The sequence below is a fragment of the Chiroxiphia lanceolata genome, chromosome 3 (assembly GCF_009829145.1).
Source record: "Chiroxiphia lanceolata isolate bChiLan1 chromosome 3, bChiLan1.pri, whole genome shotgun sequence".
Classification (NCBI taxonomy): Eukaryota; Metazoa; Chordata; class Aves; order Passeriformes; family Pipridae; genus Chiroxiphia; species Chiroxiphia lanceolata.
This window is the reverse complement of record NC_045639.1, coordinates 23,352,025-23,368,246: the sequence shown is the minus strand read 5'-3', so window position 1 is coordinate 23,368,246 and position 16,222 is coordinate 23,352,025. Positions and strand designations below refer to the sequence as shown.

General features: G+C 40.0%; 1 protein-coding gene across 2 annotated transcripts in view; it reads left to right on the top strand.

Annotated features, from left to right (window-relative positions):
• The window catches only part of HHAT (hedgehog acyltransferase), a 145,581-nt gene extending 129,997 nt beyond the window's left edge, over window positions 1-15,584 (top strand). For both annotated transcript variants that reach the window (XM_032684273.1, XM_032684272.1), the window contains one exon: window positions 13,496-15,584. In XM_032684273.1, coding sequence (XP_032540164.1) covers window positions 13,496-13,587 — 92 coding nt within the window. In that variant the 3' untranslated portion in view covers window positions 13,588-15,584. The remainder of the gene's footprint in view (window positions 1-13,495) is intronic.
• Window positions 15,585-16,222: the final 638 nt, after the last annotated feature.

Below are 16,222 nucleotides of genomic sequence, written 5' to 3'. Positions count from 1 at the left end.
TGCACAATTTATGAGCATTTTAATCACTGAAGTTAATTACATCAAAACCTTGTATTACATGTAGTACTTTGACAAATTCATACGGGTTTTGAGATGACACAAATTACTTCCATGACAGTTCAAAGATGATTCCAAATTAATGTATAGTCTGAATAGATCTCTGTTAATCAAAGACAGTGGTTATTTTGTTGAAAATCTTAACATTTACTCAAGACTTTTTACAGAATGCTTGTACCATCATGTGAGTTCTGCAGGAGTAATTTAATTAATAATTCAATTCAGCTTTATGTACTGCTGCCTTCATTAAAGAAGTTGGCTACTGACAGCACTAATATTTAATGTTCTGTTAAGCCTGATTGAGATACAAGATTATGTCCACTTATATCTCCAAGAGGAAGGCAATAAAATTTTTCTGCATTAGTGAGATTACAGCTATAATTAATCTGCTGGCCAACCTGTACCAAGCCTACAACTCTTCACCGTGGACTAATTAAAGTATTCAGTCTGAAACAAAACAGGCATCATTAGCTCTCAAAGAAGGCTCAAAAGACTGGACCTGTTTTTATTTGGTAAAGGCCACCCTAGTTAGTACTAAGTTCAGTTTACAAATTGATCATTTTTTGGTGGTGTCTTTTGCCACATGACCTTTGGTATCTGTTCTGCACGTATAGGATACATGTAGGCACCAAAGGCACAAGGCAAGCTGACCTAACTGCTGTCCCTGTTGAGGCACACTCGTGCAGTGGGGGAAGTTCATGTTGACATTCAAGCTTTGTTTGCTTTTACAACTAAAAATAACCACCTCAGATTTGAAAAAAAAATATTGTTATTGAATCTTTTTTACAATCTAGTTTTCTAAACAGCAAGTGTTCTTTTAACAAGAGTGCTTGAGTGTTTTAGTCTTTCATAACGTACTTGATTAAGACCATTTGTGGTCTACAGTAGCATATAGTGCCCATTCTTTGCTCATATTCTAAGTGGATTGTTAGATCAGTACTGGGGAGCTGAAGAAGCCTCTCACGGCTTCTTTTTTAGTGAAGAGTTAATTTTTTTTCAAATCTGTGAGTTTGATTCTTGCTTCCCATCTTTTCTGTTGCTGTTACCCTCATTGAGTTCTCAGTCCACCTGTGACATTTCTTCCTTTTTACTGGAGATTGACTTGATCACTTTAATGCTTTAGTTTTTCAGAGTCTTTTTCAATGCATTTGAGTCAATCTTCTGCTTCTGTCCTTCTTTGTACTTCCATTTATTGTGTTTTAAGGCGTAAACAGATCAAAAATGGAGCTACAGCTTCTCAAGTATTCCACCCAACAATTACAACATCTGTTGTAATTTGGGTTAGGATTTAAAACAAATTAAGCTACATCACTCTCTGAAGAATAAAAAAATAGTTTATTATTCTAAAGCCATAGAAGATACAGGACTTCAGCAAAAGGGGAGGTAAAGATGTTAGTAAATTGGTAATGACCTTGGTCCATCTGCCAAGGTAATTTTTCTGCCTTGTAATTGAAATGTATTCAAATGTAATTTAAAGGTCATCACGGATGCAAGTCAAAGACTTAAGCACAGTTTCTGATCAAAACATTAAGTATTATCTTTGACTTTTATGAACGGCTGAAGGACTCTGCCAAATGGTAAATTTCTCTTATTTAATCAGGCTGCTTTGTTACAACAAACTTTGACTGCAGCTGTGCTCTTCACTTGAGGCCAGTACTCACTGAAACACTGAAGGACAGAGGAAGGTCTTTTATCCATAGTTATCTTGCAGTTCTGCCGTAAAATGAACACTGAGGCAAATCCCAATGCAAAGTAATTCTTCAAAGGGAAAACAGAGGGTTATCTGAGCAGCTTTGACCTATATGATGAGTATGGTGTGAGCGGATGTGAAGGACGCTAAAACTTGTGTCAGAAAATTTGATAGTAAAACCAGAACTTTCTGAGTGTGCCAGTATCCATTAAAAATATTTTTTGAAAGGAATTAGTAAGGTGGTATATGGTGGCTGGACAGCCAGATTGTGCATTTAAGATTTTTAAATAGAGTAAAGAACCAGTAATATAAACAGGTACTTTTCTCTTTAAATGTCCATTTCCTGTGCAAAAATTAGCTGCATTCAGTGACCATGCATAAAATTTTGAGAAGCATTTCCATGTCACTCAGAATATTTATTTCAGCATGAGGCATTGATTTTTAGTGATAATTCATGTATAACCAGTAGAAGATCCAACCAAAAATAAAGGGGAAGGGAAGAAAACGAACCTTCTGTCTTCTCTGTTAGGTATGCTAATTATTGCCAAAGAAATTGTCATTAATCTCCTTGTCAAGATCAGGAGTGATAGTGCCTTCAGAACAAAAACAGCCTATTTCAGCAGGGCAAGCCATATAGTCTGTCCCTCCCCCTCCACCCCAACAACAAAAAGTCAATCTTTGGATCTTCTCCAGCTAATCAGTGTAAATTACGGACACCCTGCACTCCATGCTTCTTCAACGCTGGCTTCATCCATGCCCAGCCAGCCTCTGTAGCCACCATGGTCTCTTCATCAGGCAGGTGACTTCTTCACCTTGGTGTTTCAGTTTAAAAATGAGGACTTGAGAAAGTGTTGTTTTGACATGTAGAGATTGTAAGTAAAGATGTTTGATCATGTTCTGGGCCCACTTGAGATGCGGCATTAATTAGTTAGCCCCAAATTATATTTAAAATGACTAACCTCTGTGGCCACACCATTGCACGTGAACCGTGATCTTCGAAATCAGGTCAGATCCAGCTCTGTTCTATCAGATCCTCTGAGCTGATGGGATGGTGCCTAGATTAATTAATTATTCTGATTGTGTGGCTGATACCGTAAAGAAGGCAGCATGCTCCACACATGCTGTGGAGAGATTTGCAGAGATGATTGTTTAGCAGAGACTGTACATATGGAAATTTGTTCTCGTTTCTTCCTTTGTGCTATCCCATTTACAAATGGAAATGACTGCTTCGTAGCCAGTTCTCATTATATTTCTCTCCCATGAGATGTGAAATTAGCACTAGGAGAAATCCCACGGTGGTTTGGACTGAAGCCTAGTCTCTGCTGTCAAGGCTACCCCATCAGGAAGGGAGAGCACGGAGGCAGCGAGGCTGACAGGACCCTGACCTCTCCAATATGCCTCAGCAAGGCGCAGTAGCAGTGCACTGGCATCAACCAGGGTCAGCCAAAATGCCAGCCAGGGCTTGGCAAGGTGGTGGAGCCAAGGCAGGGTGAAGCTGGGAAGTCAAGTTGCTATCAGGCACAGTGTCTGTACAGTATATCCATAAACAATACACTTTTATGTTAGTTAAATACAGGGGAAATGTGGAGGCTCCTGTTAAGTCTGGTCAGGGCAATGAGAGCCTATTGGTGCCCTCACGTCCCCTGCATCCACGTAGGACCCAGCCATCTTCTGGTGAGAGAGTCAAGCAAATCCACCCTTCGCTGCCCTTGGGGCCCACTCCTGTCCCTTGGTCTGGGGTTGTACAGCTGACTGCTTTACATCAACATCAAACACGACCGAGGCTGTCACTCCATTGCACACCTGGGCAAGGAAACAAAAAACTAGTTGAACACTACAGGGTTCACATATATAAATGGGTTGCTACTTCCCTCCAGAGAGGTGTGTTGGGTTTGAGCAAGAGGTGTATGTTGGCGTTATCAGCAGTCACGTTAAAGATTCACAGCACTGCTGTATAACACTGAATAACAGAGCCCAGGTGAGACAGAGGGTGGAACAGCCATGCATCAGATCATGCCACTTGCTAATGTTAGTGGGCCAGAAAAGCACATGGAAAGATTACATCTCATTGCACTAAGCTGCATGTTGTTAAATAAGGCAATTTAAATATAGGCACAGACTTTCTGGCAAGGCTTAGTAGTACTGTTTTGTACTTGGTTATAGTTCTGTGTAATGTAAAGGTGATGAGGGTTGTCTTTTTTTCCTTCTAGAAAAGGGAATATGCTGTAAAGATATAACAATAAAGGAAAAGGTATAAAGATACCTTATAAAATCCTATTGCAATTGCAGGCTTATTTCTCTACATGCTTTTCTCCACCAGTGCAGCCATCTTACCTGAAAGAAACATTGTGAGTGATCCCATTCAGCAGCTATTCAGGAAACTTTCTTAAAACAGGAAAGCAAGGAGACCAGTTGGGCTGTTATAACAACATTTAAGTCTTTCCATGTGCATTTTTCTAAGCCACCTACAAGGCAAAGAAGTGTTTCTACTCTCAGTGTACAGGTGAAGGGGCTCGAAGGTTGACAGAATCGTTTGGATCTTGGTGACCACGCTGGTAGGTAACTCGCTCAGATTTGTGCTGATCAGATTTCCTCTCCTTGGGTGGCTGCTTACTGGCCTGAGACCAGATCTCAAAAAAGTGGAGCAGGGCTTAGGAAATGAGGTCCCTTTATTTGGCAATGCTGGCAGATTTTGCATGTTGATATAGATGTCTGGGTATTTCTAATCTGTGTTTTCCGACACAAGTGATGAATGGTTTGCTAGCTTTTATTTCAGATGACCTCTGTGCTCACACAGCTCACGTAGGTAGACATGTATTTTCAGGTACTCTCTGTGTTGCAGAAACTGCACTCCCAATTCACACAAAAAGCAGCAAATAAGATATTTTCTCTCCAAACTCACTAGATCTACAAGCAAATTGTCTAATTTTGACCTTGAAGTCAATTAATTATTGATGTCTTTAAAGTAATTTTAAGTTAATTTTTTTTTCTTTGGCCTTGATGATGGATTAACATAGACTTGTGTTCCCCAAGAAGTTAAAATTAATTTAATCTTATCCACAAAGTATCTATAATTGAACTATTTTACTGATGATTCTTGTATTTAATTGCTATGATTCTGTGGGCTGCAGTAGGGTCAGGCTAGTTTGCACAGGTGAGAAGTGAAACAATTGTTTTATCAAAAACTGGTCAACCCTGTAGGGACCTTTTGCTTGAGATAACTTGCGACAATTCCATTTCATGGTGATATGCCACCAGCAGGGCTGAGATTGTTTGTTGTCAACGTTTTCTGTTGGCTCCTGGCCACCTTCAGGCACCACTGTCCTTCCAGGGCTGCCTGTCCTAACTCTGCATCAGGCCTTTTCTTTGCCCTTTGGTGATGCTGTGAAAACAAGAGACAACCAGAAGGGAAGTGAGTAACTTCATACAGGCTGAGACCAGCAGCATTCAAAATGCCTCAGTCCTGAATCGATTGCTACAGCTCAGTAAGCGACTGCAAGATTGCCTGGTTACCTTATCTGTGCACTTCCATCCCTCAAGATATTGGGATTTCTGTTAAGTGAGAACTCAGTTCAATGACCTTGATTGTAGTGTTAACTTTATACTGATATAGCAATTATCAAAATGCACTGTTCCTGTAAATTAACATTGTGCTCTCAGCCCTTCCCTTACTACAATAAGCTCTAACAGGTAATAAGGTTTTTATTACACAGAGCATTTCAAGTACCAGAGCTCTGCAATAAGAAAATGCAGTTTGTTTGTTTTTAGCGTAGCTGCTTGTAAATACTTGTTAAATTTGTTACACTGTCAGATTTTTTTCTTATTCTTAATGCTGTGAAGAGACATGGCACTACCATCGAATTGCTGCAGTGGTCTGGGAACGTAAGTGTTTTTGAGGAGGACAGTGAAAAATTGCAGATTAAAAAGCTGATTGCGGGTAGGAAAGGGATTGTGATTAGTTTATCCTTAATTCTTCATATTTAAAAATTAATTATTTTACGGTCATTTAAGCATCTTATATTCATGACCGTTTCAGGATACCTTAGCCAGAAATCAGGTTGGGGAAGTAAATTACAGTGCTTCACCTTTTTGCCCAAATGTTTTCTTGCTGGTGATTGATGGCACGTGTCCGAATCCCTGGTTTAAATCCTCTTCTTTTGAGAGTATATAGCCTTGATTTCTCAAGAGCTCCTTACAATTAAGAGGCATGAGAAGGAACTTTGTTGTGTGTGAAAAGCCTGACATAGAAACCTAAATCCAAGAACCCCAGTTAGATTGATACAGAAATCTTCCTGAAATTTCAGGCTCTAGTAGAGGGGAAGTTTATTCACCCTTCTGCTCAGCATGTCTTTCTATATACATGGGTATCTCTCTGCTCAATAAGAGGCAGATGCTCACCTCAGGATCCTGCCAAGCGACAGCAATGTTTCTGCCTTTGGGACATTCCTGTTCTCCTGGGGAGTTAACTCTTCATTCTCTTGTTTCATCTTGCAACTGTAATAAAAGGAATGAAAGGAGGCTCATGCCTCTGGTGTTTTCGACAGTACATATAATGATCTCAGAGCATAATTACAAGTGAAAAATGTAAAATCTTTGCAAGTGTCATCTTTACTTGTTCCCACCATATTCCAGGAGGTTGTGTTAGGAATACCTGAACAGACATTTAATGATGAAGACAGTGCTGCCTTAAGCCAAATATATTACTCTAAAATGTTTTTTTTTTTTTGCATTTTACCTTTGTTTTGCTTCTGGGTGAAGATGCATCTTGGTTTACAATAATGCTTCTAAAAGCTTTTATCTCTGTTCTAAAAATAAATGAGCATTTAGCTTTCGTATTTTGTGGGCTTTGATTTCATATTAGCTGTGTGTAGCTCTCAACTAAAGATTTAGAAGAGAAGGAAGGTTGCTTCTGATTCACCCCTTCATAATCTGAAAACTAAAGCTGGTTGTTTGGGTTTCTTTTTCTTTCCAGTTTGCAGTTGTGGCAGGAAGATTCCAACAGGCAGTTTTCAGCAGTCTTCCTTACTGTTAATTCAAATTCAGCAGTAGCACAAATATGGTTCTTTTGATTTTAGTTGAATTACTCCAGAGTCAACTTGATATGCATGAGACCACAATTATTGCCTAAAATATCAGGCTTTTTTACACTGACTAGCTCTGCTGAGAAAACTAGTAGAGGGTGAAGATTTATTTTAAAACATGAAGCAGAAGGCATAATTCCTGTGAATTTTTTTTTTTTTTGCTTTATGCAGGTTTAGAAGTAAAAATGCTTAATGTAAAATTATTGTCAGATGATACCACAAAAACACACCAAGAAACATAGAGTGAAGTTACCTGCATCATCCTGCTCACATCATACAGGGGAAATAATTCTCCCAGTTTGCATTGTGCCGCATCTGGAGAGCTGCAAGTGTCATGGTTAGTTAGCACTTAATGGGGTTCGAGCTCCAAAGACAAAACAGAGAATCCATGCAAGCTGACTATCCTGTATGCATACCTGCATCCACAGAGCATTTACAGCAAATAACACAGTATGGTGCTTGGTTTGTTTGGTTTGGTTTTTCTTTTGTCTTTCATGTACATACTAAATGCAATGCAAATAGTTTTGGCATCACAATTGAATTGTGTTGAGGCTTTTCTTTATAAAAGCTATAGGATAGACCTGTCTTTTGAGCTCTACCTATGAAATTGTTTATTTGCAGCTTGTCTAATTAACAGGAAAAAGTGTGGTCAGCATCCTTAGCTCTGACATAGATTACATTGATTTCTTGTTGCTTAAGAAAGTCCTTGTCATCACACAACTTCCTTCAATGCCATCAAGCATAAAAGTAAAATTATTTTAGCTATGGTAAAGTGTGTTCCATGCACAGTAAGAACCCAGAAAACCCACAACTTTTGTGACCTTTATCTGCTAAATAAAACCTGTTTGCGTTATGAAAACACTAAGAGACTGTAGCTTTTTGCTTTCAGTAATGCTGATCTGAGTGAATTGCCGTCATCCTGTATTGCAGCTGATGGTCTTGGACTGTTATCTATCCATTTGCAGTTTTTCTCAGCAGTGATAAGTACTCCTCAGAAAGCCACAGATGTAAGCCTTCTTCAGGATGGTGTGGTTAAAATTCACATAAGTAGAATACCATGTTACACATTTGTTAACATCTATAGCTGGAAACTACTTCATGTCTGCTGAAGAGGAAGCTTTTGTGGTTACTGCCAGTGTACTGGCTGAGGTTCAGGTCTAGACCTGGAAGCTTAGAATTATGTCCTTCTCAGTCACGTTTTCAGATGCTGCATGGGACAGATCTGAGCTATCCTTACAGCATTTCCCTGGTTTTCCTTTGAAATACTGCCTATTGTACAGTGATATTTTTTCTGAATATTTGGACCTTTTCTGCACCCACAAGCTAAAGTGTCTTCAACACCTGGAAATCTATAGCAATAGGTCAGGTCAGCCTTACCTAATCTCCCAAGCTGGTTCCCCTTGGCTGAGCTGCCCTGGTCCCAAGCTGCACAGTGGATGGAGAGGGAAGATGTGAGAGCAGTTAGGTGGGGCCTGATAATGAGACAAGGTGACAGCTTGAATTTACAGACCCCATGAATCTGTGTGCTGCTTTACATGGGGTGGGAGGATGGAAGATGCCCAGCTGGGACATCAAGGGCTGTGAGAATTTATTGCATTTCCTTTGCTACATGTGCAATGTGGAGGCCGAAAGCAGCAAAAAACCCTGGTATGGTTCAGGTTATGGCTTTGCTACAACACAGTTGAAAACAGGAAGGGGTTTTTTTTCCAAATACCTAAAGAGTAATTGGGTATCAGACTGCACCATGATTGTAATATGTGCTGTTGGACATGCCCTGCTGTAATGGTCAGAGGGTTCCACCTGGAAGTGACAGACGTGAAATTAAAATTTTAAAATGCAGAGCTTATAGTCTGCTTCAAACATTGGGCTAAATAATAGGTTTCTTTCAACAGATCTTTGGTTTGAATGTGTTATTTTTTTGGAAAATGTGGTAGTTTTACTGCTTCTCTAAGGATTTTACTAATTGTAAGTAAGAGGTGTCTTGGCCTCAAATATTGGTTTGCTTTGGCTTTTTATTACGCTTGAGAAACTGGTGCTTATTCTTCCTCCTTCCCACCATGATGTCTCCTTAATTCCACTCTACAGAGGAGTTGCTTCAATGTCTTGTCACATTTGAACTTTTGTTTAAGGATAAATTTTCCTGAGTGCTATGAGTGCTAAGTCTTACAGCAACTTAGGCACTTCCAAATCAAAGTCAGAGTAAGATGTATGCTCCTGAAGTCACGCTTTTCAGAGAGATTACTTTTCCTGACTTGAATTGATTTAATAACTACTCTGCACTTGAAGACTTCTGGGTACTGTACAGCCAAGTCACATCTAAAAATAGCATTAAGGTCCAAAAGCCACTAAGGCAGTTTTGGAAAATGCAAAATGCAACTACTGTCCCTTTCTCTTACATCTCACAGGTTGGAAGGAACAAAGGACTCTTTCCTAGTGTCTTGATGACAATGTGAAAACTGGGTATGCCCAAAACATTGCTGGTGTGATTATTTTTCATTACTGTAGATGATTAGGAAATTTGGAAGACCTTCCTTCTGGATACATGATTAAATGTTGGTTCAAATTATTTGAACTGAGATAATAAGGACATAACTGGTCTTTTGAGAGCTGTGATCCAAGCTGTTATTTTTGAGTTGAAAACTTAGTTTTGGCCCACTCCCATTAAAATCCAGAGTGTGCCAGAAACATTACCTTTTCTAGATGTTTGCAAAGTATCCAGAAACATTCTGGAATAAGAGGTAGGAAGTTGAAAGAGTAACTCCAAAAGCTGTTCCTGTTGCAGCAAATTCATGTTAATTCTGTCTTGATAATGTAATAAAGACAAGTCTCCTTTCATTAGGCTAAAAGCTGAGTATGTAACGTATCAAAATGTGATTTTAACCAGCAAGACCTCTGGACAGTCCATCACCTGTGTGTGACAAGAGTCCCTCATGCCTAGCTGGGACTGAAGACTTCTTTGGAAGAAGGTTGTGTGATAGATGGAGAAAGTACTGCTGTTATGTCTCCACAAAATTTGCAATCCTCTTCACAAAGGAGTTTGATGTTTTGTGGAGCAGCATACATCTCAATAAGCAGAGAATTTGGTCATGATTCTCACCTAGCATTCCTTTGTTAAAAGGGACATCCAGCTGTCTTAAAAGAAATCTGTGCAGATAAAGCTCACAAATATTGCTGGATTTGCAAACAGCGTATGAATTTGTCCTTGTATTTACAAAAAGCATGTGTTAATGAATACAAATTCATCTTCCCACAAACAAAACAGTATGAAAATCTGAGTTATCTTATGAAACTTGGCCTGCAAGCCTAAAATCAAATTACTGAAACCAGTCAAGAAACTGTAAGATTTAAAGTGGTATGTGACATGTTTTTGAATAGACAAACTTAATTCAGTCATTTCTTAACAGCCTAGTGCTTGATTTGAACCCAGTAATGTTTCTAAGAGTACATTTTATGTATGACTGATCTAAAATGCAGACAGGTACTTTTCCATGCAGAGTTTGGAGACTGTTACAGCACAAGTAAAAGGATGCAGGTAAAGCTGGGGAGCCACCAGAAGAAACAGCCCCTTGAATGGTATCTGAGAGTAGGAGCAGAATGGGAGTCCTTGGGACTGCGGATCTGAGACCATCAGTACTGTTTGGTTGTTCACAAGGGTTCGCAAGGAGAAACTGTTGAAACAAGGTTCCTGTGAACTTACCTTGCAAGAGAGCAGACCATGCTGCTTTGATTATGGAGGTCAACATACAAGGATGACACCATAAGCAGAATTTAAAGGTGTGCCCCTGATGGATTAGCATTGATCCATGTGTCCTCCCTACATCATCCCCTTCTGGGGACCAAGTTCTTCAGACTTTTCAACAGGTTTATTGTATAACCAGTCCTAAAATGGAAGAGATGTGTGAAAACTGTTTAAATATCCCCTTCTTGCTTCAGGCTGTCCTTGGACTGCTTCTCAGGTGTGGATGCAGTTGTGCAAATCTGCCTTGCGTGGACTGGAGCCAGTTTGGGATTGCATTGGAGCAGAACATGATGCCTTTGCTTCGCTCGCTTGCAGCAGAAGCGCCACATGCATTTCCCCCCACCCAGCAGCAGTGCTCATGGTTCCAGTATGGCAAGGAAGGGCCAGCAAGGCAGAGGTGCCCTCTTACCCCTGCTTAGAGCTACCTCCCACCTGTGCAGCAAGAAATGCTTTCAGATCTGTGCAGCTCCTCCTAGAATAACTGTAGCAAGATTAAACTTAAAAAATTCCCTTTTTCCCCTCACCTGTATGGTCACTTTGTCTTCCCCCTTCCTTTTCATCTTCATTAAATCAGGAGGAGATGATGTGCTGAATGCCACCCGGACACCTGTTACTCCCCATGTTCCAAGCGGATTACCACAGGCCTGATTATAGCGGCTGAGAACCCTATGAACCCAGGTTCTGGGTACTATGGAGGAATCTTATCGTAAATCTAAGACATCTAGAAAATATTTCCAGTGCATACTTATGTATACTAACAAGATCTCTAATAACACTGGCTGGGGATAGCAAACAAGTCAGACTAAAGACTACCGTTGGCACATTTTCTGTGTGCCAGAGCTTTAAAGTATTTGAAAATGCAAAACATGTATCTAGCAAATTTCCAAAGTGCCCCTACAAAAGAAGAACAATTCTACACTCAGTCCTTTTTTAATTTTCTGGCTCTGTCTGTATAAAGCAGCCCCCACAATATTGCTGCCAGAAGAGGTATGTTTTTATTACATCTATTGACATACTTTCATGTGCAATTTTAGCAGAGACAAAGCACAGCTGGGCTTTAGCTTGCTATTGGAGGTGAAACCCAATCTACTGTAGACTAATTTCACTGAAATAAAAACAAGATGATTTCATTGTTAAAAATCCCTTTGGAGATACCTCAGCAATTTTGTTTTGTGAAACAAATAATTGTATAATTTTACTTTAGGGTATTGTGAGGGCAAGGGATTAATATTTGTAAATGTGTCCATGAAAATCAGTTAGGTTACAAGACTTTATTTCACCACAAAGCAAGGCCAGAACAATTGGAGTTTCATGAAGCAAACACACAGCTGTTCGCAGGCGGAAAAACCCAAGTCTTTCTGAACCTGTTCCAGGATGAAGTGTGACACTGCCTGGGCTCTTGGAGCAGAGAGGAAGGGTCCTAGCACATGTGGTCCCTGGAAGTGCAGGACCCAGCCTGGGACTGTGAGCCCTGCTGAGGGCATGGTGTTAAGCTAAGGCTCAGCTAGATGTGAGCACAATTAAACTAGTCTCCAGACTGGAAATAGCTTGAAGCCTGGACAAAGCCAGCCTGCAAAACGCATTGTAAATATAGCTTTGGAAAGAGCTTTTCCTGGAGTATCACGTGAAGAGGTTACAACTTCTCTCCATCCCTTCTCCAGGCCAAACGGGAATCTTACTTCTGCCAGCAGGTTCCTTCAGGCCAGAGTTTTCCCCAGGAAGGAGCACTGAAGCTTTTCTTTCAGAAGCAAGTGCTAGTAGTTCAAAGACAGTGTGAAGAACACCAGTCATACATATTACCAAAATTCTTACGTCAAGAATAGCAATGAAAAGCCACCAAAAACCCTCAAACACCTTCCTCCCTCTCCCCTTCTCACAGACAACACACACCAAAAAACATTGAGGCCTAATGCTGAAAGTTTCAACATATAAGATCTAAATTTCATAAATTCTAAAGAGAGGAGGAGAATGAACAAAGAAACAGAGGTGCCAGGAAAGGGATCAAGGAAAGCAAAATTATTTACTTGATTACTGGTTTTTCAAATTTTTTACAACTCTACAGAAAAGCAAAATTATTTACTTGATTACTGGTTTTTCAAATTTTTTACAACTCTACAGAAAAGCAAAATTATTTACTTGATTACTGGTTTTTCAAATTTTTTACAACTCTACAGGAAAGCAATAGACCTTTTGACTTGTGACCTCCTGCTTACTGCTGTTAGCTGTGAAAAGATGGTGACTTTCATTTAAAAAAATTTGCAATAATAATGAAATGTCATTTCTCCAGGAAAGGTTTTATATATTGGAGGAGTCAGTCTTTTAGTTAAAAGATAATCTAGGCATCAAGCAAATCAGGCAGACAGGGCTGTCTGTTCTGCGCTGACACAATTGTGTTCTGACCCCATTAGCTGTTAGTGGGCTGCAGAGTGCATACATTAGGCTTTACACTCAGCTGCAGGATATCCAAAACAGCCCTAATCAGAGGTTTCCCCAGACTCCTTTTGCAGAACAGGTAACTGGACTTGTTCGTATTTTTAATAACCTTCATTGTGGCTGTGCATCCCTTTGTGCCTGGGAAGCACCACAGCCAGCTTAAAGCATCAGGGCTCATTCAGGGAATCTGCTTAATAGACAAACCCACTCCAAACGATAGGATTGAAACAGACCTTTTTAATTTGACAGGAATAAACTTAGTCCAGTTCCCTGAAAACGGAAAATACTGGAGCTGGCAGTGGGTCAGGCATCCCTGAAGCTTTGACAATCCAGATTTCCATTTTCAAATTTTGTGGGTTGACCCTACTTCCTTATGAGACTGAATTGCTAATAAAATTAATTAGAAGCACCATAAGTTGGTCATCTCAAGAGTATTTCTACTTGAAGTAATCATTAATTATTCTGACTAGGATTGTCTGTCTTTTCTATTTTTAGGTTGGCCATGGGCGACACTGACTGTTCTTGGGTTCCTGTACTGCTATTCTCATGTTGGAATTGAATGGGAGCAAAAGTATGCTGCGACTTAGGAATGATACAAACAATTATTTTTAAGGCAGGTTTACGATTTTTCTACACTGCATATCCTATCTACAGACGGGTGTGCCAGACCAAGAATTCAGTCATCGTGTTAAAAAAAATAAAGCTCATTTAGTTGATTTTGGATTCCAAATGCAGAAAATGAACCAGAAACACTAATGGTGGGGAAAAATTATGAAGCATTTTGAATTATGTTATTTTTGTAAAACACCATCTCCGTACATTGGAAGCACGCATCTCAGAACAGGTATTTTATATATGTTGAAAATCGTTTTAATGTTTTGGTGCCTATTCTGAGATACTGAAGAAAAAAAATTCTTCTACTTTGGAGAATTCAAAAAGCCCAATCTCTCACAGCTGCTGTCTAGGGGCATGGAGGGCTGTGCCCTCCACTTACACTACTCCATAAAGGGCATGATGCTCATCAGTTCTTCTTGATTGCTTTCTGATATAAGTGAGAACATTTTTGTGTTCTCATTGGCTGCAGAAGTTCTGCCTTAAGCTACTTTACTATCTACTGTAGCAAAGCCCACTTTTTCTTATGTCTTCATTTAAAATTTTGCCTTTAAAATAACACCCTTTTTTGGTAATCTTAGGACTGGTTTTATTTCTTTCTTTAAAAAGAGGGAGTAGGGAGGTAGGTCTTTTTTTTAAGGGACAGCTTTTCTTTTTAATCAAATATGCTCTTACAGCTTTAAGTGCTCTCTGCTTTATGTTAGAGGTAAAGCATAAAATTATTACCCTTATAATGGGGCAAGTCCCACCTTCAAGGGAACTGTTCAGTCTGCCTCTTGTATTGCTCTGTTATGAAGGGAGATAACCCAGGTCTGGGTGAATGGTAAATTTATTCAGTTTGCTTCATTCTCTGGTATCCAAGCAGTCAGCTCCTGCAATACTGAAGACACCCTAGGAGTAACTTTTTAAGACCTTTAGAAGAAAACAGAATGGTCCAATACAGTGACATTAAATTAGCTGAATAAACTGATGTTGAAGAACAGCCAGAAGACCTTTAGTCTTTCTAAAGTTAGATATTCCCCCTAGGCATGGTAAAAGGCCACCAGTTCTGGAGAGGACTTCTTTCAAAAGCAGCTTCCTCCACCCAAAGCAGAAGGACACGTGTCAAAACTTGTTCCATGCCGCTGGCAGACATTTCAGTCTGTTGGGAGACACATTTAGTGACCTACTGCATCACTCCTGCAGCTTCAGCCAAGCCTAGTATAGCTTATCCTTTCAACAAGAAATTCAGTCCCTGAGACAGGCTTCAGTTTATTGCCTGTGTTTCCGATGTATCTACTGCTCAGAACTAAGCAGCCGTCTTTTTACCCTCCATTTGTTCCTGAAGAAGTAAGGGCAGAGGCTTCAGCTCTCTGGAGACAAGCACATCTCTTGCTGTTTCAAAGTAGAAGCTCCAGCCCTTTATGATTAGATTCCCCTCTCCTCCCCTGCCATGAGAATGCCATGATTTCCTCTGGAAGCCCTTACTAGGAGACACCATGGCTGTTGAAAATAAGACTTTGAATGCTGCCTGGCCAGAGACACAGTCCTCCTGATTGACTTAAGATGATGTCAGGGATTCTGTCAGCTGCAAAGTAGATGGCTCTAAGCCTCTGAATTTACTAAAAGGATCTGAGATTGGCCTCTGTTTTGGGGTAGCACTGAGCTAAGGCAAGAACTTTCTCAAAGTTTACTCAAACTTTGTACTTAAGTGGAATTAGCATTAGAGCAATAAGTCATGAGTCTATTCTTCAGTCCTATTGATTACTGTTATTACATGAAATGAAGAGCTACTAAGTGATTGGATTCCAATTTGTATGCATGCAAAACTTCCAGTTCCAATATGGAAATGACCTTGAAGGTCATACAAAGTATCCTTATTTCTGAACTAAAATAGTTTGTTTTTTTTTTTTCAGTGCTATATATATATATATAAAATAATTTTGTATCTTTTTCTGTTTGTATAAATAAAGCTGAAACGGACTGTTGGCTTAACTTGGAAAGCTGTGGTTTGGTGTAAGAAAAGTGCTCAACTGTTATGAAGAAACACTGCTGTGCACTGGAAGCCTGCAGGATGGGTACAATGCAGACGGGTCACTTTTATCCCTGCTGTGTTCTGCATGGAACACGCATTCCTAATGGTGTGAGTTTAAAAAGCAAATACACCTTTTGTAGATGGGCTAAGGTGAGGTTTCAGCATGTGAAGCTTCTGAGAAGAATAGCATACAGTTAAAACGATGCTTCCCACTCACAAAATTCCTTCTCAGTCCTGCTTATCCAGCAGCTGTCAGCATGGGGCACGCTCAGTCAGACACACAGCTCTGTGCCTGAAGCACTGCAAACATGCATGGTCAGCTATGCCTTCAACTTGGAAACACACTCCTCAGCATGACCTGAGAACTGACTCTTCATTGTCAGATGGCACCTGAGGTAATTGTGTGGTAGCCCAAAGTGCCATCCTCCAAGCAAGTCCTCTGTGACAGTCTAGAGAGATGAGTTTGCAGAGACCTGGAAGAGACTGAAGTAGCCATCCCACATATGAAAGGAAAAAATAGGTAAGGGGAGGAGGAGAGAGAGAATTCCAAACACCGAGGAAAAGCTAGTTAAGGGATGTAGGAAACAGTTGACAAA